Here is a 20,558-nt window from a genome sequence, read left to right on the forward strand (position 1 = left end):
TTTTTGCGCGGTGGCCCAAGTGGTTGCTGGCCCATGTCCGTCCATGTTAACACAAAGGCCATCGGGTGATCCGATCCATCATCGCAATGCAAATAGATACGATGAAGCAATATTTCAAGCAAACTCGTCTCACTCGATTAGCAATCTCTCCATTCGCATTACCGGTTAGGGAGCCCAAGACCGGCGGAAGACGAGAAGTGGTTCCACAATTGTTACGGTAGGAGTTACCGATTCTCAATTTTACTGATCCCGTTCAAATGTTCCTGCTATTACTAGTGATTGATATCTCCCCATTTGGTTCCAGACCTAGGGAAAACCCGTGGAGAAGAGTGAACCCCTGAAAGAGCCGCCGGATGGGACGAAAGTTGTGGCTAGAATGCGCCGTCGTGGTGGTAGCAGAACCACACGGACACCCTTGCTTCCGTCATGATGCATGCACTATGAGGGGCAGAGAGAATAGCTTTAAAAGCGCGGCCATAGAAGACGCTTTTTTATGAAAACAAAGATAAGAAAGGCGATTGATTTCGACGGCAGCTAGCTCTGTACTCAGCTACTATTATCACTACACACATTGCATCTCCATTCGGCATGAACGTCAGCAATAAACCCGTGCTCATCATTGGCGCTGGTGTCGTGGGCTTGACGTTGGCACACGGACTCAAGAAAGTACATCAATGGCATATTCTCTTCATTTTGGACTCAGCATTTGCTAACTCTAAATCTTCTTGGTTCCCTTTTCTAGGCCAACATTCCGTTTGAAATCTACGAGCGCGACGAAAACATCGATGCCCGCGGACAAGGATATGCCATCACCTTACATTGGGTGTTGGAGTACTTGAAGCAAATTCTCGACCAAGAGACCTTTGATGCCATAGACGGCGTCCAGGTCGATCCAGAAGTCGGCCGCCATGACAGCGGCAACTTCATGTTCATCAACCTCGAGACGAAGGAAGCCAAATTCAAGATCCCGCCCAACTACCGCCGCCGCGTGAACCGCGAGAAGCTGCGCAAGGTGCTGCTCAAGGGAGTCGCGGACAAGGTCCACTGGAACAAGAGGCTGGCAGACATCCAAGTGTCTGACAATGCCAGCGATGGCGTCACGGCCGTCTTTGCGGACGGGACTAGGGCCCAGGGGAGGATACTCGTCGGCGCCGAGGGCAGCAACTCTCAAACAAGAAAGTTCCTCGTGCCGGACGCCCATCAGAACTACCTGCTGCCTGTCAAGATGATTGGCGCTTCCGCAGACTTTACTCCCGAGCAGGTCGCGCCGCTGCGAAACATTGACCCACTGCTCTTCCAGGGCAGTCACCCGACGACGGGCGTCTTCCTCTGGATCTCTATGCTCGAGACCCCAGAAGTCAACGGCACAGCGGGCACTGCCAACGAGCGCTTCCGCGTTCAAGTCATGCTCTCATGGATGGACAAGGACAGGAACGAAGTCATCCCAGAAGCAAACCAGGACCGCATCGCCCTAATGAAGCGCCTGGTTGACGGCTTCCACCCGGATCTATACAACACCATACAGGCAATTCCCGAATCCTCGTCGACTCTCCACCTCGTCCTGCAAGACTGGCCCTGCCAAGACTGGAGCAATCACGACGGCCGAGTGACTCTAGTTGGCGACGCCGCCCACGCCATGGTCATGTATCGCGGCGAGGCTGGTAACCATGGTATCCTTGACGCCTGGCATCTTCTGGGCGAGATCAAGGCGGTGTATGCTGGGGACAAGACTGAGGCCGTGGCCGTGACTGATTATGAGACAGAGATGAAGGAGAGGACCAAGCCGGCTGTATTGTTGAGTCGACAGGCGTGTTTGGATGCGCATGACTTTGACGGCTTGAATAACGACTCGGCGGTGCTCAAGGTGAGAGCTATCAAGGCGGCTACCAAGGCGTAAGTCAAGTGGAAGATTGTAAATGTTGGATCATGCGTGAGTTTATGATGTGTCATGTATTGTTTAGTGGCCGATTTGTTCTGTTATTCTAATGTGTATATAAAATGAACATGCAAAGCAATGCCCCTATGCTGTATACATCTACCGCAAAACCAGCCTCGCTCACTTACTTTCTATGTGCGATGTAAGGAATCGTACAACCCCCATTACCCCGTCTCATGGCTCGTAGTCGCATGGTATAGAACGCAAGGGGACAATTCTAATACGTAGCCGCGAGAAGAAATCGATGCAAGGGAGCGTCATTGCTCATTCTTCTACATCAGCGGTTATCCTCCGCAAACTTGCTTTCATGGCGGACTGGAGATGCTGACGCTAACTCTACGCCTCTTTTAAAGCTTAACATTGAGTCTGTGATGCCATCAACCTCTTTGGTCCACGCTAGACCTCTTGTGAGACTTCTGCCCTTTCGATCTTGGTGATTGCTCCATGACGCAATTGCCGAAAGCGTCGATTCCCAGAAACTCAAAAAGACACAATGAGCTTAGCAACGTAAAAAGACGGGAGCATCTCCCTTTAGTGCGGATTTGCTCTTCACTCATCTCTAAACGGCATCACGTGTCAAAGGAGAACCAAGGAAAACAAGGACAAAGACAATCTGGAAGACCAAAGTATCGAACAAAAGTTCAATAATCATCGAAAATGAAGGACAAGAGCGAAGTTATCCAAGAGTTCAATGAGCTCGTCAACGTGACGGCGAAGGAACTGAAGGAGTGGCTAAAGGGTGACGACTCTACAAGTGCTGGATGGGAGAAGGACGATGGCAGCGGTGAATCCGTCGGTCATGACAGTGGTCGAAAGATTGTTGAGATTCTCGAATCCAATCCCGAGAAGGACCCGGAAAAGTACTCAGAAGATGATGTTGGCCACATGAGGAAGGTTGTGTCTTACTGGTATGTACTGATTCTGAGACATCTTGTCTTGGGGAACTTACAGAGACTGACAGAACTTGATTAGCAAACGACACTTGGCTCAGGAAGAAAAGGCAAACAATGAAAAGCCCATTGAAGAAGTGAAAAAGACCAAGTCGTACGCGTCTCTCATGAACTGGGGCCACGATCCCATCAAGAAGCGCGAGGCAAATGGTGGTGGTGCTGAAGGCGAGGAAGAGGAGCAACCTGAGGAGCAGGAAGAGGAGGCAAAAGAAGAAAAAGCAGGAGAAAAACGGAAGGCCCCTGACGACCAGTCTGGACAGAGCAAGAAGAGAGAAACAGAGGATGGCGCTGCTGAGGTAAAGGACGACGAAAAGAAGGATAAAGAAGCTGAGGGAGCCGAAGAGGAGGCCGAAGAGGAGGCTCCAAAGAAGCAGGAGTCAAAGAACGGCCAGAAGAACGGGGCAGAGGCGGGAAATGGGGACAAGGCAAAGGGGCCTAAAGAGGGCGACACGGTGAGCTGGAACTGGGGCCAAGGCCAACCTGAGGGGAAAGTGAAAGAGGTGAATCCTGGAGAGTAAGTCACTGAAAACGCACATTTTGAATCTTTCAAAAGCTAACCGAATGTAAAATAGGACCACTATTGAGACGAAAAAGGGAAACAAAGTCTCGCGAAAGGGCGATGAGGAGGATCCTGCTGTTGTCCTTGACACTGGAAAGTCGGATGCGATTAAGCTCAGCCATGAACTGAACGAGACTGAGGGATGATTGTGTCAGGACTGATGTACTTATGTATCTTTTGGCCAGATTGGATCGATCCTGATATACCCGGCAAAGAGTAACTGGCGTTTTCATGTTGTTGTTACTGTAACTGCCAGAGGGAATGCGGTTGAATGCCCGAGGCAATGTTGGTAACACTGAGAACAAAGGAGTGTCAGTCAATGGATTGTTTCATTCAATAAAATAGGTACATGAATGCATCTTCGGTGCATGTATTCACTGGTCTTTGTTGAATCAAAGCCCCAGGTTGGTTCAAGGCCTCCACTAGTAATAATTGATCTTCTCGGGTATCGGCTCGGTGAAAGGTGCAGGGGGGAAACACATAGAGCGTCTGTAGCGTCCGTAAGCGCCCACTTTAGCGGACTTCAGTGGGGATGCTCGGTGGAACATAGCGGGGTATGGGCTCTCGGACGGCTGAGCTGATAAAGACTGGACACAGACAGACGCGGCGTCATCCATCAATGGCTGAGTTCAGTCCAGTTCTGTCTTGTTCACCTTGGCAGCTCTTCCTCGCGGTGGCCCGGCTGCTGTCAGACGGCTCCTGATCTCCCGTCTTGCTGTCGTTTTTTCTTTCTTTCTCGTTGCTTCATCATGCGGTTTGAATTCTAAAGTCTCTGGTCATGAAGACTTGAATCCATCATGTAAGTAAGATCCCGCGAGAGAAAAAAAAAAGCGCCGGCCCATCCATCACATGGAAATGGCCCGATTGATGCCAACTAACCATCGTGTCTTCCTAGGATCGAGCCTTCGATTCGATTGCGGCGCGCAATCCACGCCGGCGACGCCCTGCTGGTCAAGCGCATCCTCAAGTCCCATCCATCTCTCCTCCACAATCCCGATGTCTCGCCAGTCGGCCTCTCCAACTCCAACATGCACCTTGCCGCCTCTCTCGGCCACAAGGAAGTCTGCCAGGTGCTCCTCGATGCCGGCCACGAAGACCCTTGTCCCGCCCTCAACGAGAACCATCAAACTGCCCTCATGCTTGCCTCGGGTGCGGGCCACACGGAAGTTGTCCACTTGCTGTGCGAAAAAGACTCGGGCTGCATTCTACGAAGAGATATTCGCGGCCGGGATGCCGTCATGGAGGCCAGCGGGGGCGGCCACGATACCATACTGCAGCTGCTGTTGACATATGTCCCTGGAGGACCATATGAGGCAGTTCAGAGAGCTGATTCAGAGGGAAATACGGCTCTTCACTTTGCGAGCGGCAACGGGAATTTGTTGGGTCTACGGACCTTGCTCGCGGCTGGGGCGGATGTTGAGAGACGCAACATGTGGAACTGGACGCCAGTTGCGTATAGCGCTACGGTACAGGCGGAGGTTTATCTCAAGGGCCTGGTGTCCGAGGTGGGAAGGCTTCAGCAGCAACAACAGAAACGGAAGCAGAGTATCGAGCCTGTTAAAAAGATGGCTGTTGGCAGCGTCAGGGTAGTGACTAGCGACGAGGACGAGCGTTATGAAGTTTCGTGATGCGATGGATGTTTTATCTTTATGAGGAATGGCATGGCAAACTATACGGATTTGTCTTGAGATTATGCGGGCTGCAGGCAGAGCCACGTGTGTTTTGATATATTGTATTTATTGTCTTGATCGTCTCGCCGGAGTCGGAGCATAGCCTAACTACTTTTTGTCAGAGTCACAATTTCAATTGAGCAATTTGACGCACAATAAAATCCCCCAATTGAGCAAGAAACCTTTTCTTTCGTTATTTTACCACATCCATGTTTAGTAATCAGAAGCTGTGTCATGTTGCCAAGTCCATCTCAATTCAATCGCTGCTCCAACAAACGGCCGGACTTAGCAGCTCCAGCATCCACACATTTCCGACCGCCGAGAAGTACGGCTATCCTACCGTTATACACACCCCAAGTCCATTCAACCACTGTGTATCGCTTCATTGACAAAAAATATAAAAAGCTGGACAAAATGGACTTTGAAAAGGAAGAAAACAAGAACAACTCGATTCCTCAGTTCAATCCTAACAATCGATAACACATCATGTCTACTATTCTCGTCACGGGAGGAAACCGAGGCATCGGCTTCGGCATCGTCCAGGCTATCGCACAACGGATTCCTTCTTCCACCATCATCTTGGCCTGCAGAAACCTTGCAACCGGCCGTGAGGCAATCGATCAGTTGCGAGGACAGGACATCTCATCCAACCTGGATGCAATCCAGCTTGACATTGAAGATATCCAGAGCATCACGAATGCTGTCGAGGCTGTCAACGACCGATATGGAAAGCTGGACGGTGCGTATATCGAGACATCACCTTATGCCTCATATTACTTGTAGAATATCCTGTTCATGCAATTTTTCATCTTATTATTAGTCCTCATCAACAATGCTGCGAGCCTTCAGATGCCCAAAACTCAGGACCTCGCCGAGCTGAGAGATTGCTCCAACATCAACTTCAACCGCTGTGTCACATCCAACATTCTTGTGACCAAGGCGTTCGTCCCGCTACTCAGGAAGAGCTCCTGGCCGAGAGTCATTATGAACTCCAGCGCCAGAGGCAGTCTTGGTCGCACAGCAAGCAGAGAGGTGCGCGAGTTTTCCCATCGTCTCCGTCCCCGAATGCGAATCAAAGGGCAAACCATCTGGTGTAACCGCTTGCTAACATATCACAAAGCTTCCGCCCGTGGCTCTCATCGACTATTGCGTGTGCAAGGCCGCGCTCAACATGCTGACGCTGCATTATCAGATAAACGAGGACAACTACAAGGACAGTGGGGAAAAGATCACCTTCTGGAGCGTCAGCCCTGGCCACACGAAGACGGCCTTCAACAACTATCAGGGGAAGAAGGATCCCGTGGATAGTGCCGAGGCATTCGTACGGCTGCTGGAATCTGAAAAGGGCGCCATCGACCCGGGGACTTTTTGGGAGTACGAAGCAGGCAAGTTTCAAGTCGTGCCCTGGTAAGCCTCCGGTGAGGCTCTTCATTGTCGGTGGATATGTCTCCATACCTAGGGGGCCATGCATGCGTCTGTGGATCACATCTCATCACGGCTGAAAGACCGATTCAGCTTCTTCAATAGACAAATATTCTCATGAGGTGCCAACTACGTGCAGCCTGCAGGTCGCCGCCTGGCCTTGGCTCTGCTATTTTTTATTGTGTTTATCTGTATGTGCCCAACCTGGAGGCGAAGGAGGCGAATGTTTGATGTGGAACAAATCGGCCACGTCTCCAGATTGCTCATCAACGTGGCATCCACGTATGACCGCCTTCATCACGCGGCAAATGAGAGCGAGCGCAAGCACTTTACTCGCTTCTGGCTGATTGGACACGGACACTTCTCTCCCTGTCATCTTTGGCATCGTTGGGCATTCGGGCCATCCCACGCCACCAGGCACGAAGTCAGTGATTCACCGCCAGCAAAAGTTCAGCTTGCCTGGTGCAGATCATGTCTTTGCCATCGAACAAAAACTGGCTTCTTTGCCATCAGAACCTTAGTTTCCATCACCGAAGTGAATCATTGCAATACCCAAAAGTACATAACTGATAGGTTTCTAGCGAAGAATCATGGAAATCCCAATGCCGTTCTCTTCTCTCCGACACCACCATCTGAGAGGCAGCTACGCTCATCCGTTTGACAGAGCAAACAATTTTTCACCTATAACATCCCCGTTTCTCCCTTCTGGCCGTGTCCCACCGGCACCGGCCGCGGCTTATACCACCACATCTATGCCCAACGCTCCCCGCGTGACCTGTAGGAGGATTCCCATCGAGCCTGGCCAGCTTCCGGCACCAGCAACTAAGCTCGTCATCACCCAGGTGCTCCAAGCCAGTGAGGATTCCCAGTTCTGGGCGTTGATCACCGTGGGGGCGTTTTACGATAGCGAGGATCGCATCATCTGGAGCACAGAGCAGTTTGCCGCCCACGTCGGCACTGACTCCGAGTCGGACGAGGAAGAAGCTTCCGAGGCGGAGGCAGAGACGGGGCGTGAGACTGAGGCTGAGCCCGAAGCTGAAGCTACGCTTGAGTCTACTACGACTGAATCTACGATTGAACCTAGTTCACTACCTGGTACGTTAATCACGGTTGTCTTGTTGTCTCTGAGTCGCCCCTCATAGAAGCCTGTATAAGCTAACGCCTGTGTAAAGTTCATTCTCTAGCAACTCATCAAATTCCTGTATCACCCAGATTCCGAGCTCACCACCCTGAACCATACTGGCAACACCCCGTCAGCGCATATCGAGGCTATAATAACCACGAATCGGCCTTCTCTCCCTCTCGGGGTTTGCCTCATTCTCATCTTCGTCCCCATTTCCACGCTCACCCTTGTAATCACCATCATTTCCCTCACCCCTATACTCACTCTTATCCTCACCACCCTCAAGCTCACATCCACTACCTGGCTGCACCCAGCTTCCCAGCGCCGTCATCGCCTATTGGCAGCCCTATTGGCAGCCCACCTGCTGGCTGGAATCCCGTCTTCTCCGGTCCTGTCCCAGGACACTGGCAAGCGTCTTTCCAACCCAGCATCGGACGTTGGGTTCACACTTGGCAGCCTCGGCCATTCGAGATACCCTTCCGCTAGCCTCTCGCTCTAGCCTACCGTAGATATGTCCGGAGGTTGGAATCCGTTGACAGGCCGCGACTCCGGCTCCGGCCGCCCCGCCTATGCTCCGTACGGAGCCCCTCAGCCAGCCCAAGGCCAAGCATACATTCCTCATGCTGGCGGGCCCGGCTACTCCTTTGGTACGGTGCCTCAGCAAAGCGCTTGGCCTAACATGACTTACGGATACTATCCTCTAGCCTCCGCTCAAGGCGTCCCTCAATATGCCATGCCCGGAGCTGGCTACACTGCCGCTCAGGGGCCCTCTGCCGGCTACTATACGCAGCAGACTTATTCTTACCAGCCCAACGGCACGGGCAACATGCTCCCTCGCCAGCCTCAGCCATACCCCAACATTGATCCCACCATGCCAGCCGCCCAAATGACGAACACGACCGGCGGCACCGGTTGCGAGCCGGGCTACAACTACTTCTTCCCCGCGGAGCACACAAAGGCCCACGTCTTCAAGACAAACACGCCTCCCTGGCAGCTCCCGCCCACGGCACAGATCCCCTTCAAGGCAGCGCACATCCCATGCAACACCACCATGGCGGAGCTGCTCAAGGGTTTCGGCTGCACTAACGCAACGCCCAAGAAGAACAAGTGCTTCGAGGTCGTCAGCGGAGGAGGCGGCAAGTGGTACAAGGGCCTAGAGGTCAACGGCGCGGACAAGGATATGCTGAAGAAGACGATCAAGGACGTGGGCTGGGATTCTACGAGAACTGGCAATCCGAATGAGAAGCCTGTTGTTTGCTTGTGGTTCTGTCGAGACTGATTGCGTGTATTCGGCTGCTTTTCTGTCTCTATGTCGCTCATTACTCTCTCTTTCTTTTGTTTGGGCCTCGCCAATGGTATTGATGGCGAGAAGGTGGCTTTGTTTGGTGTTTATGATTTGGGTTCACTTTCTTGATGGGTGATTTGGGCAAGTAAATGCGGTAGCTTAGTAGTCAATGTAACTACAAACGAGCAAACTCAGAGTGCTCTCAAGACATGTTGTTGATATGGAATTTGCTAGCTGGCATCCCGAGTTAGCTATACAGCATCCCAGTAACTGCTACTTATGTACTTATCTAGTTCGTCAAAGGTCTAGTCCTCTATTATCACTATTAGCACTTTCTTCTACTACCTCTACTTCCTTCTACTCTCCCTGCAATGGCTACTTTCTTCTACATATACTATTCCCTCTTTCTTCTATATCTCCATTGTTCTTCTATATCTCCTTTCTTCCACTCTCTCTACTCTCTTCTACTCTCTCTACTCTCCCTACTCTCTTCTACTCTCTCTACTCTTTTCTACTATATTTACTTTCTTTTGCTATATCTAATCCCTTCCCTATTCCTTTCTCATAATTATATCTGCCAACAATGCAGCACGGGACGCTATATAGTCAGATCTCTGGCACGCGTTCGAAACGAGCAATTGCTCCCAATTGTAGCGTGTGCTGGAGTGGAAGAGCTTGTATTGTACTAGTTCTACCACTATCTTCAACTTGCGGCACTGGCTAGTAAAACTCGTTAATATTTGTACATGTAGTCTTTCCGCGAGTGACATACGGGATTCAGCTAGCAGAACTTCCATCGTCATCTCACTTGTTTTCCTCTGCCATCGGCAGCCTGCTTTCAAACTCTCTAACCATCTCCTCCGCCGTCCATACCAATTCTATTCGCTTGACCCATTCATCTTCTTCCGCTCCACAGCCTTTCCAACGTACGAGATACTCCGTTTGTGGGTTTCGGCCTCTGTTGCTGACGCGCCTTTTGACCAATTTGTCTATGACCCATTGATCTTGACCTTCGACACATATCTTTTCGGGCATCTCTGTCCCACGGCTGAACGGATCGGATGTCTTCAGGGCTGGTGTTAGTTGGGCAATTGATACTACATCAGACATATCTTATTCGCCGTTACCACCTAGCAAGACAGCTGCCAAAGCAAGATTTATTTAACTTTTCTTTTCCTTTCTCTCTTCTGTCTCTCCATATTCTGCCTTTTTCTTCTTTTTATATAGATGATTGATGGAATAAAATCCTGCAGCTGGCAGACACTCCTTGCTCGCCGTTGACACCTGGCGAGGCAGCCGCCAAAGCACTATTTAATCCAATTCACTCTTCCCTTTCCCTTCTCTTCCTTTTCTTCTTCTTTTCTTATCCTCCCTTTTCCCCTTTCCTAAGTACGCCCAAATAGCCGCATGGTGCCGGCAAACCATCGTTAAAACAGAGTCAGCAAGGTGCCAACAATATCGTCAAGGCAGTCAACAACGTTATCAAGATAGACTTAACAAAGTTGTCAACGACGTCGAGGCAAGAACGTCTTCAAAGAAGAATCAACACCGCTGTGCAAGACGGTATCAGAACCCAAATATGGCGCAACTAGGAATTATAACACGATTGGATATAGCCCAGCTAGGGCTTGACGAAGACCATGAGCCGTACTCTGACGGTGTAGCCTGCATACAGGCGTATTGGGCGTTTTCTATGGATCTGTCTCAGAGGGAGAGAGACAACATGCGCAACCTTATTTTGGATGACTACTACCATCACTCAGTTGCGTCACGGGAAGAGTTCTATGAACACCGCCTCTGCAGGGATCCAGCTGGAAAAACCAGACCGGGCTTGATCCTCCTACGAGCGTTATACAAGGCGGTGCCTGTCGATTTTGAAAACGACGTCGTGGCGCGTTGCGGTCACCTTCCCAGGCGAAATCGCTCCGACGAGTATTTCACCTTGTTCCCTGACACTGTCGGCCCTCCAATTTTCGATATGGATACCGACAGAGCAAGACAATACCAAGAGCGTTATCCGCTCTTGAAAGTCACGCCGAGTACTCTTCGCAACCGTGATCAAGACGTTATCCCACTTCAAGAGACACCATCGCCTATGTCTACGAGCTCGCCTGGGCCGTCGGTCATGGACGATTCCAATGAAAGACCAACGCAAAACCCTGTGGACCTTTTTCAGCCGCTTTCGGCCACCGCGACAGAGGCTAACCGCCCGGTGACGAGACTGGAGTTTGATAGATTATGCAGAGAGTTGGCGACTACGAAGGCAGAGGTAACGGCTACGAGGGCAGAGGTGGCGACTATGAGGGCAGAGATGACGACGATGAGAGCAGATATAATGACTCTCAGGGACAACGTCGTTCAGATCAAGGAAGACATAGAAGTCATTGCGATAAATGTGTACAGGCTGCGACGACAACTAAACCTACTTCCTTAAACCGACTTCCGATCACCTTTGACGGAGAGAAGACGGGTTTCAGACAACGGAACGACTCAAAGGCTAGAGTAAAACCTCATGAGAGAATTGATGGATTGGGACAACAGGACAATGAGACAAATAAATGACAGTTTGCTTAGGGAGAAAGACACGGGTTTACTGAGAACGTTTTCTAAATATTCAATAGTCGACAAAGACAACAACTTTATATTTGCGGAAACTTCCTGGTACTCAGAAATGTAGCCTGGAAGGAAGAGTAGCGAGAGCGAGAAATGATTTTCTCTAGAAAAGTAGATTTGCGTTTTATGTACCGGGTCCATTGAAGGCAGACCATGTCTGAGGTTACGTGCATGGCTTTGATGTGATTTGAAATACGGTGCATTGTCCTGTCTTCCAACTCTTCACGATTACACCCTATACAAGTGTAAGAAGTGATATTACGTTGCATATCGGTCTATACAAATTCAATAGTTTCCTCAGTTTGTATTTACGTATTCTGCACCTTAATCACTAAGGGGGGCATACCTTATCTCTAGCCATGGCACGAGAAAGAGGGGGAGCTGAACGGTGGAAGAGCCGGTATACTGTGCATGTGCTCGCTACCCTACAAGAAAAGACAATATATACCTCATGACTTCAACAATTGCAATTTAGACGAGTGTTTGTAAGCCTTGTATGAATCATGCAGAAACGATCGGGTAAAAGAAGACACGAAAATGTAGTGAAATGGCGTCCCCCTATTTTGCGGGACCTCCGAGACTACATGTACTCGAACGTACTGGCCGCCCATGAGCAAAGCGTTTGTGCATAGCTTCTGTAGACATACCATTTCCCTTTTAAAAAGCAAATATGGTAGCAGGAATAATCTACTGATGAGTTACAGTACGTGACTCACTCGATTACTTGTACAACAGCTCTTGTACCATTGTACGTGATTAATGCAAAATTGTTGATTATACAACAACAATTTACTCTTCCCCTGAAAGCTTTTCAAATTTTACCACGAGGCAAACTATCTCTTCAGCACTAACATCCCGCAGGAGAAACCACAGCCTCTTTACTGCAAGGGTGGCCTTGAGTACAGCATGACTATCCTATAAGAGAGATATGAAGTGAGCAATCTCCTTCGTCTCTCTCTTTGTATTTTGTATCAAATCGTGTCGGTTATAAGAATCAAAGCGGCCTGTATCTAGTCTGTATCATGAATGAAGAGGTCAATTAAATATAAATTGAGCGTAAAAATTGTGAATCAGAACGGACCATTGTTCAGAGATTTTCAAAACATCTGAGAGTACGGAAAGAGGATAATATCAGAATCAGGAAATGGGGAATCGACCATGGAAAGAAGTTGCAGAGACAGGATGATACGATATCCAGCTCATCCCCTGACTTTCATCAAACTCGAACGTAATTGACAAACTGTAACGCCCTCCGACCTCGGACAAACTAGCTACGACTTCGCATGCATCAGTCGTGGCCATGATGATTCTCATACGAGGGTATTCCACTCGGAACGTCTGGATCTAGACCACACGCACGCCAAGGTACGGAACTTGGATGCCTAAACCCTATATCCAATAGCTCACCACCTCGGCGGTTTCAATGCAGGACTGCATGATCCGAGTACTCGGGGCTAGATCTCGTTGCCCCATGTTGCGTGCTCTATAAACGCCTAGCCCAGCAAGCCCCGTGGGGTGTTGCAGAGTCGGCATGTCCTTCATCACGATGCAAGTGCCATTTGTGTGGGTGCTGTGCCCCGAGCCTGTCCTTAACCATATGCCTCGTGTTGGCGGTAGTTTTCTGATAACAGGCATCAACATTATCACGGCTGCCACTGGTCCAACCCGGGTCCCCAAGGCGGGTCTTTCTTCATCCCCTGGTTCGGCCAAGGATAGAACGTGGAGTCGAATGGCTTCGAGAGCGGGCGGTCTAACATGAAGCTAGCAGCATGGCGTGTGGGGAGCGGCGAGACGGCTCAGTAGAGGTGGCGAGTGAGAGCGAGGCAAATTTAGGCGTGGCGTGTGTCGACAGGAATACTGTAGCAGAGTATCTCCATGAATTCTCCAGAGAAAATCCGACCATCGTGAGGCTTCATCGTCCAAAGCGAACGTAAAAACATTAAATGACAGTACTAAATCAACAAATTAGTATCGTCGTATCTGTACTAGCAGTTTGCTAGATGCCGCTATTTTCAATCGCGGTGCTGAAAGTCGAGTACGGCGAGGCCGAGTAGATGGCTTGTCTGTAAGAGAAATATTAGTAGAGGGCTTAAATTGCTGAGTCTGTTTAGACGCAATGAAGTTAGCTCTATGATGAACTATATGGACGCCAAGCTGAAAAATTGCGTCTGCAAAAGGCGGTAGGGAAGCCCATAGTAGGTACTTGGGCATGAATGTCACACACCGGAAGCTTTGCCGACCTGAACTGGCAAGCTTCTTGTCTCTGCAGATTTGAATCGTAGATTCTACCTGTCAGTCAGACTGCAGCAATGTCTCAGTTCTGTCAACTATACTCATTTAGACGAGATCTACAACACTGGAGAGCAGCGTTGGATCTCGCCTTGATATCGTACGAATGAAAGTGTGTACATAGACCCATCTGGATGGAAGTTTGCCATGTGGAGACACGAGTGTAAAGTATAGACAGACGTAAAAGTTGCTTGTACCTGCTTATGAGCGTATTATGAAGGCATTAGAGATAGTAATTCATGGTTCGGCCGGCCCATGTACATGCATGCGTGACTTCAGTTGCTGGGATTATCCGGCATTACTGCGTGCTTTCGAAAGTCTCGACGTCCATATACGGTCACCTGGTGGCTTGGTAGCTCGGCTCCTAGATCTATTGGCGTAACATAGATGCTAGGGTCGAACAAGCAGACTATCGGTCACTTTCAATCAAACTGTCCGTGTAATAGTGTACGGAGTAATTCTGCTCGTTCACACTCTGGCATGCAAGCATTCATGGCTCGTCCATTGTTCTCCACCTGATAGCAAGCATCAGCTGCAGCGCTAGCCAAAGCAAGAACCCCGGTGATTCGGAGTTTTTGGTGACGGCCCTCCTCTTCTCTCCTCTCTCTCGGCGGGCGATCAGGCAGCAGAATTAATTTTGTGGAAGCATCTCCACCTGACGGTTTTAGCAGCTTGAGAGCTGGTAAAGATCGGCCAATGTCAGCGAGTGTGGGCTTCTGTGTGTGACCAGACCGGACTTTTGACTGCTCAGCCCAATGCCAGCCAACGTGCAGTCGTAGAAGGACGAACAATCAACGCTCATGGCTGATGGACGGTGAATAGGGAGTCCAGATGATCTTGCGGCAGATGCTATATCGATTCTGATCTCCTCGGCCATGGCGCCACGCTAGGTAAGATGGAGAGCCGGGTTTTCTGCAAGGCGCCGGGAATCGCTAGCAGCAAGGCGAGAGCTGGTCTGAGAAGTCCGCGTACTCGTACAAGTCTGTACCCCATCCCATGAAGCTGGGCTACGGACTAGCCACCACTTTGCCATGGTCTGGGATTTGGCGCGCGGGATGAGTTCGCAAGTGGACGCTAGTGCCACGGCTGTCGTTGCATGCCGGCGCGCCCCCGAATGCATCCAGTGAGGATCAGAGGAATTCTGTTGCCTGGCATCTCGCTAGCAAAGACTGCTGATCCCGGAGCATGGCAACTGATTCAGTGGCCTGGGTTTCCACCTGTGCTTACTTGTAGTACGAGAATGTGCCCTTGGCCCTCGGCACGGTACCTGGGCGTGTACTCGTACTAGAATGGCCATGCGCTCTTGGTCTTGTCGACTATTCGTATGGCTCTCCGAAGAGTTTCGGAGCTGATGGTGATGACCTGCCAGAGATGATTTTATCGCTCCTAGCGGGCGCCGGATCCGTCAATGTCGAGCGTGGCGTTGCCGCCGCTAGCTGTACTTTGCCCGCGCTGGTCTTAAGGTTCTAGGCCGTTGCCATGGTTCGATGTTTTCGACTGGAGGCACATGCATCCGGCATTGCATCTCGAAAAATGAAAAGGTGTTAGCTGAGTTGGAGAAGGTGGAGTTTGCAGAATGCATGGAAGTGGAAGCTTGGACTGACTGAGGGCATCAATTGCGCTAGCAGATATTGGCTCTGTACTAAATACCTTGGCTGACGCAGATCTGCTACCGCAAACGAGGTACAGAGCACCTCCAACTAAACCAAGGGAAGAAGCATAGCCGAACGCGGGCGTGTTCAGTGGTCTTCAGGTACCTTAGTACTCAAGCTACTCGTATCCTCCCAACACTCCGTATTATAGACTACTGGAATCCATTTCGGACCGAGACTGTGCCAATGTCGATCTGCACAAATACAGCAGTCAAAAATGGTATTCATCGGCCAGGTACAGGACAATTGATCACCTCCACTATCTCGTACGAGTCCAGGTGCTGCACAGACACCTGCAGGGTCGCCCTGTACGAGACTTTTGGAGACCTACGGGAGTTGCTCCCACCTACGTCAGGGGATGGCCTAGCTGCTCTTTTAGGGGCCAATTGCAGCGCCGTCCAGGGGGTGTGTCCAGGGCCCACAGTGGCCAAACAACCGCTTGCGGGTTTCCACTCTCGACCTCGAAGCTAATCCAAGACAAAACTTCTCCATTTTCAACCGCTTCAGCACGAAAGCAAAGGGGCTTGTTTTTCCCATGGGGAACTGGAGAATCTCCTCTATTGTTTTGTCTGGGGGTGCGGGGGACACCCTGGAGATGTTTCCCCGTTTGGCAAATTCCAGCATGGCCAGTCTTACACGCAGTCCGGCTTCGAAGATGAGCTTGATGTTTCATACGGGCGTTGGTTCTCATTGATCATCTACAGCTGGGTGCCGGAACATGACGATCATCCCATTGCTACTCTGTTTACGTGATACGAGTACAGGTATGTGTCATCCGCGTCCGTGCTGCTGCTGCCGTACAATAGGTAGATTAACTGGTGTGGCACATGGCAGTAACACAAAAAGAAATCTCTTCATCCCGGACTACGGCTCCGGGCGTGGGAAACGACGCTACTGCGAGACAAGCTGCCACATCCACCCATACAACATGATGAACGCATGAGTCGTACTGTAGCGTCTCTATGGCTCTTTGCGTCCGTCTTCCAAGCTTCGGTCTCCACGCCACCATCAAAATGCCATTCGACTAGCATCTCCTCCAGCCACGAGTGGGCCGGACAAGGATTGGTCTCATCCTGGCTTGGGCCATGTTGCTCAACTGACTTGGAAGATGGCCAATGTACATCCACAATGCCATGGTCCAAGGTGTTTCCGGCGTCCTCAAATCGCGGGGATGACAACGAGTATCCAGCTGGAGCCCAATGTTAGCCGCACGCGACAAACACTCAAATAGCCATTGTTCTCCGCCTCCAGATTCCGGCTCTCGTCTCACTTCCCCAGCTCACCACAAAGGAGTAGGAGTATAATAAACCTCCTTGTCCCCTCTGTCTTGACCTTGATTGTCTCGACACTTTCAACTTCTTCAGCTGGGAAGCAAGATCCCTCTCTTGTCTCGTCTGTTTACACCAATTGAGCCAGCAAGAGAAAGTCAATCTGCGGACTGATCCGCCTATCCTTCAAGATGTCGGGAATATAGTCAGTTGCCCCCCCTTTTTGGTATATCTTCCTCTGTCAACATGTACACTAACGTGTTTTGATACAGCGAATCCAAGAGTGTCCATGAGACCTCTATGGAGAAGGGAGTCACCTACCACGAAGAACAAGACTATTCCCAGAACCTCCAGGCGAAAATTCGCAACCCCCTCAAGGGAATTCCCCGAGAACAGCTTATGAGCGATGTCGAAGCCTTTGCTCAGCGCAATGGCCTTCAGGAGCACACTCTTCTTCTCAAGAAGGGCGCGCTTATTGCCCAGAACCCTGCTGAACCACATGCCATTGATGGCGAGGAGAAGCTCACTGCACACGAATTGAATATTCTGGAGCGCGAGGTCACTCACAAGTGGCACATGCCCGCAAGACTCTTCCTCACCATCGCAACATGCTCCATCGGTGCCGCTGTCCAGGGTTGGGATCAGACCGGTAGCAACGGAGCTACCATTTTCTGGCCCGATGTCTATGGCATCGGTGACCAGAGCATTACTCGCAACGCTATTCTCGTCGGTCTCATCAATGCTGCTCCTTACATTGGTAGCGCGTGAGTTACACCTTCACATGTATCAATCTAGAGTTTAGCTAATCTGTCCCTAGTTTCATTGGCTGCTGGATCTCTGATCCTATCAACAACCACTTCGGTCGACGTGGTGTCATCTTCTTCGCTTCTCACTTCTGTATCTGGCCCGTCATCGGTTCTGCTTTCTGCCACAGCTGGGGACAACAGCTTGCCTGTCGATTGCTCATGGGAATTGGCATGGGTGCCAAGGCTTCAACGGTCCCTATCTACGCTGCTGAGAACGCCCCGGCTTCCATTCGAGGTGCTTTGGTCATGTCATGGCGTACGTTCTTCGTCCTTCCTTCCATATTGAAATCTTTGTTGTACTAACGCAGTTCAGAAATGTGGACTGCCTTTGGTATTTTGCTCGGAAGTGCCTTTAACCTGGCCGTCTACCACGTAAAGGATATCAACTGGCGTCTGATGCTTGGCGCGCCTTTCCTTCCCGCTGTCCCTCTTCTCTGCCTCATCTACTTGTGCCCCGAATCTCCCCGTTGGTACATGAAGAAGGGTCGTTACGCTGAGGCCTGGAAGTCCCTTGTCGTTCTCCGCAACGACCCCATCCAGGTGGCCCGAGACATCTACTACATCTCCGCCCAGCTGGACATTGAGAATGAGCTCGTTGGCAAGACCAACTACGTCACTCGATTCACTCAGCTCTTCACCGTCCCCCGAATTCGCCGTGCCAACCTGGCTGCCTTCACTGTCATGCTTGCTCAGCAACTGTGCGGTATCAACATCATTGCCTTCTACTCCACCACAGTCTTCGTCAATGCTGGCTTCACCCAGTTCCGAGCCCTGATCGGTTCATTTGGCTTCGGTCTTGTCAACTGGGTCTTTGCTTTCCCCGCTTTCTGGACCATTGATACTGTAAGTTGTTCAATTAAACGACAAAACTTTCTGGTGAAATTATTCTAACAACAGTATAGTTTGGTCGTCGAAGCCTGCTGCTCTTCACCTTCCCCCAGATGTTCTGGACTCTCTTGGCTGCTGGTCTCTGCACTTTGATCTCTTCAGACCACAACGAGCTCAAAACTGGCCTCGTCAGTCTTTTCGTCTTCCTTTTCGGAGCCTTCTACTCTCCTGGTGAAGGCCCCGTTCCTTTCACCTACAGCGCTGAGGTTTATCCCCTGTCTCACCGTGAGACTGGTATGGGCTTCGCCGTCGCTACTTGCTTGTTCTGGGCTGCTGTGCTCAGTACCTCATTCCCCTTCCTGCTCGAGAAACTCCAGACCGTTGGTGCATTCGGCCTCTACGCTGGCTTCAACGTTGTCGCCTTCATCATGATCTTCCTCTGGGTACCCGAGACTATGCAGCGCACTCTCGAGGAGCTCGACTATGTCTTTGCTGTGCCTGTTCGCACTTTCATGAAGTACCAGCTCACCGTCGCCCTGCCCTGGTGGTTCAAGAAGTACGTCTTCTTCCAGTGGAGTGCTACCAAGCGACCGCTGTACGAGTTCGACAATGTCGCTTCTGACCTGCGCCGGGCGTCTATCCACCACGCCCCCACGGCTTCGTCGGATGATGAGAGCAAGCGGGCTATGTAAAGAAAAGGGGAGAAACGAATTTTATGAATTTATTTGGGTAGCAAGGGTGAATATTGGATTTTGAGTATATTAATTGGTTACCACACAAGGGGTAGTGTGATATTGGGAATTGATACCCTTTCCCTTATAGTTATGATACTATATGAGGGAATTATTAAGAATATATGAACTTCCCTATTTCAAAATATTTATTCTTTGAATCTATGAAGTGATGGCAGCGATATCTCTTTATCGCCACCAATGTAAAATCTCCAATGCTGTGTTTTCTGTAAGGACGTTGGCTATACAGCATCCCATGCCCCGAATTTATCTAAGATGAGTCACCTTATATGTATATGTAATAACTATCCCACTTGTTGTGATAACCGCGTCCACCACTGACCATAACAAGACACCGTTCCCATTGTAAGCAATGTGAATACGATGCTTTGAAAGACTATCCTCCCAGAACCAACGAAAATCTTTCTGTTGTTGAGGCAAAGGTTGAGGCTGTGGAAGTTGCATTATTGAGAAACACACCACAATTCCTCCAAAAAGTATTTAGAGGCGGGAATGTTCCTCTGCTTGCATTTGGTCCTCTTCTCTTCATCAACACCATCACCTTGTTTCCAAACCCATGAGTACCCTCTCTTTCACAGAGCATCGCCAGAGATTTGAAGAAGCCCCTTCATCTTTCTTTTTAGACACAGTCGATATACATACATCAGGAGAACCCATATACTGCAACCGCACGCTGGAGGACGCAGAAAAAGAGAAGAAAATTCTGGTCGGCACTGTTTTTTTTTTATTCCAAGGGGTGTTCTTAAGCGCAAGGAAGTTCCAGCAAATATATCCCAATTTATGATAAAATTTTATCTTCCCAGTCACTGTTGCCTTCTAAACATGACTTAAAGGAGTTGAACATTAGTCGTCATCGCTGATAACTATGCTCGTACCTCCTCAATCTGTTGTACCAGTGTCTCCAGATTTCCGTCCCATTCTGTCGCCGGCTATTGCTGGTGAATTGTCGAAAGGATGTGTCTGCCACTACATTAGTACCTAGGTACATCTGAGTACAGTAGTCTTCCACCTCGTCACGCAATTTAGTGATCTCGTCGAGGACCAGCGTGATGTGCCTTGGCAGGGCGTAGGACAACGGGAGACGAAGATTGAGCTGTATAGCCGTCGGTGCAAGTCATGAAGACTTCATGTTGAAGGTTGCTATCCAGGTACGCTGTTTCAACGTCCATTTGGTAAAGATAACTCAGTAGCTTTACCTGTCATACATATGGCGTGAAGGTACGGAAAGGCGCCGCTGGACTCAGCCAAGGGTCGGCATCGCGGTTCTAGAACCTCGGAAGAAAGGCATACAGTGGCATATTGTCGCATGAGAAGACGTCTCAGCCTCATAGGCCAGTCGAAATCATTCAGCGGTACGGACTCTTGGCTACCCGAAGCATTTTCCTTCAAGTTTAAATACTATATA

The 20,558-nt window shown here is 50.1% G+C and overlaps 10 protein-coding genes across 10 annotated transcripts; 8 read left to right on the forward strand and 2 right to left on the reverse strand.

Moving 5' to 3' along the window:
- Positions 1 to 588: 588 nt before the first annotated feature.
- On the forward strand, positions 589 to 1,897 carry M431DRAFT_83193 (hypothetical protein; the record flags this gene model as incomplete). The annotated part of the gene is made up of 2 exons (XM_024923283.1): positions 589 to 666; positions 743 to 1,897. The coding sequence occupies 2 exons, from the start codon at positions 589 to 591 to the stop codon at positions 1,895 to 1,897; spliced, it is 1,233 nt and encodes a 410-aa protein (XP_024775677.1).
- A 696-nt stretch (positions 1,898 to 2,593) lies between these two features.
- On the forward strand, positions 2,594 to 3,591 carry M431DRAFT_494439 (hypothetical protein; the record flags this gene model as incomplete). Its single annotated transcript, XM_024917250.1, has 3 exons — positions 2,594 to 2,844; positions 2,909 to 3,400; positions 3,459 to 3,591. The coding sequence occupies 3 exons, from the start codon at positions 2,594 to 2,596 to the stop codon at positions 3,589 to 3,591; spliced, it is 876 nt and encodes a 291-aa protein (XP_024775678.1).
- A 543-nt stretch (positions 3,592 to 4,134) lies between these two features.
- Positions 4,135 to 5,337, forward strand: M431DRAFT_415286 (hypothetical protein). The gene is made up of 2 exons (XM_024914970.1): positions 4,135 to 4,244; positions 4,341 to 5,337. Coding segments are annotated over exons 1-2 (735 nt in total). The 5' UTR covers positions 4,135 to 4,242; the 3' UTR covers positions 5,074 to 5,337.
- A 220-nt stretch (positions 5,338 to 5,557) lies between these two features.
- M431DRAFT_507670 (hypothetical protein) lies at positions 5,558 to 6,653 on the forward strand. Its single transcript, XM_024919000.1, has 3 exons — positions 5,558 to 5,854; positions 5,936 to 6,147; positions 6,236 to 6,653. Exons 1-3 carry the CDS (start codon positions 5,602 to 5,604, stop codon positions 6,524 to 6,526), a joined length of 756 nt encoding a protein of 251 aa, XP_024775680.1. The 5' UTR covers positions 5,558 to 5,601; the 3' UTR covers positions 6,527 to 6,653.
- A 474-nt stretch (positions 6,654 to 7,127) lies between these two features.
- M431DRAFT_4921 (hypothetical protein) lies at positions 7,128 to 8,939 on the forward strand (the record flags this gene model as incomplete). The annotated part of the gene is made up of 3 exons (XM_024916975.1): positions 7,128 to 7,632; positions 7,750 to 8,096; positions 8,160 to 8,939. 3 exons carry the CDS (start codon positions 7,128 to 7,130, stop codon positions 8,937 to 8,939), a joined length of 1,632 nt encoding a protein of 543 aa, XP_024775681.1.
- An 810-nt stretch (positions 8,940 to 9,749) lies between these two features.
- On the reverse strand, positions 9,750 to 10,055 carry M431DRAFT_481468 (hypothetical protein; the record flags this gene model as incomplete). Its single annotated transcript, XM_024915957.1, has 1 exon — positions 9,750 to 10,055. The coding sequence occupies one exon, from the start codon at positions 10,053 to 10,055 to the stop codon at positions 9,750 to 9,752; it is 306 nt and encodes a 101-aa protein (XP_024775682.1).
- Positions 10,056 to 10,524: 469 nt separating this feature from the next.
- M431DRAFT_83723 (hypothetical protein) lies at positions 10,525 to 10,809 on the forward strand (the record flags this gene model as incomplete). Its single annotated transcript, XM_024923345.1, has 1 exon — positions 10,525 to 10,809. A coding segment is annotated over one exon (285 nt), but the record flags the coding sequence as incomplete, so codon positions are not given.
- A 3,672-nt stretch (positions 10,810 to 14,481) lies between these two features.
- M431DRAFT_415422 (hypothetical protein) lies at positions 14,482 to 15,276 on the reverse strand. The gene has a single exon (XM_024914971.1). The coding sequence runs from the start codon at positions 14,965 to 14,967 to the stop codon at positions 14,734 to 14,736; it is 234 nt and encodes a 77-aa protein (XP_024775684.1). The 5' UTR covers positions 14,968 to 15,276; the 3' UTR covers positions 14,482 to 14,733.
- Positions 15,277 to 16,349: 1,073 nt separating this feature from the next.
- On the forward strand, positions 16,350 to 16,832 carry M431DRAFT_415456 (hypothetical protein). Its single transcript, XM_024914972.1, has one exon. The coding sequence runs from the start codon at positions 16,439 to 16,441 to the stop codon at positions 16,703 to 16,705; it is 267 nt and encodes an 88-aa protein (XP_024775685.1). The 5' UTR covers positions 16,350 to 16,438; the 3' UTR covers positions 16,706 to 16,832.
- A 126-nt stretch (positions 16,833 to 16,958) lies between these two features.
- On the forward strand, positions 16,959 to 19,093 carry M431DRAFT_4923 (hypothetical protein; the record flags this gene model as incomplete). Its single annotated transcript, XM_024916995.1, has 5 exons — positions 16,959 to 16,972; positions 17,040 to 17,531; positions 17,585 to 17,829; positions 17,887 to 18,416; positions 18,476 to 19,093. 5 exons carry the CDS (start codon positions 16,959 to 16,961, stop codon positions 19,091 to 19,093), a joined length of 1,899 nt encoding a protein of 632 aa, XP_024775686.1.
- Between the last annotated feature and the right edge of the window lie 1,465 nt (positions 19,094 to 20,558).

Source organism: Trichoderma harzianum (assembly GCF_003025095.1).
Source record: "Trichoderma harzianum CBS 226.95 unplaced genomic scaffold M431scaffold_5, whole genome shotgun sequence".
Classification (NCBI taxonomy): domain Eukaryota; kingdom Fungi; phylum Ascomycota; class Sordariomycetes; order Hypocreales; family Hypocreaceae; genus Trichoderma; species Trichoderma harzianum.

Coding starts and splice junctions, on each gene's coding strand:
- M431DRAFT_507670 (XM_024919000.1), top strand. CDS start 5,602: ATGTCTACTATTCTCGTCACGGGAGGAAACCGAGGCATCGGCTTCGGC. Junction 5,855..5,935: donor CCGATATGGAAAGCTGGACG/GTGCGTATATCG, acceptor TCTTATTATTAG/TCCTCATCAACAATGCTGCG. Junction 6,148..6,235: donor GTCGCACAGCAAGCAGAGAG/GTGCGCGAGTTT, acceptor CATATCACAAAG/CTTCCGCCCGTGGCTCTCAT.
- M431DRAFT_415422 (XM_024914971.1), bottom strand. CDS start 14,967: ATGCATTCGGGGGCGCGCCGGCATGCAACGACAGCCGTGGCACTAGCG.
- M431DRAFT_415456 (XM_024914972.1), top strand. CDS start 16,439: ATGAGTCGTACTGTAGCGTCTCTATGGCTCTTTGCGTCCGTCTTCCAA.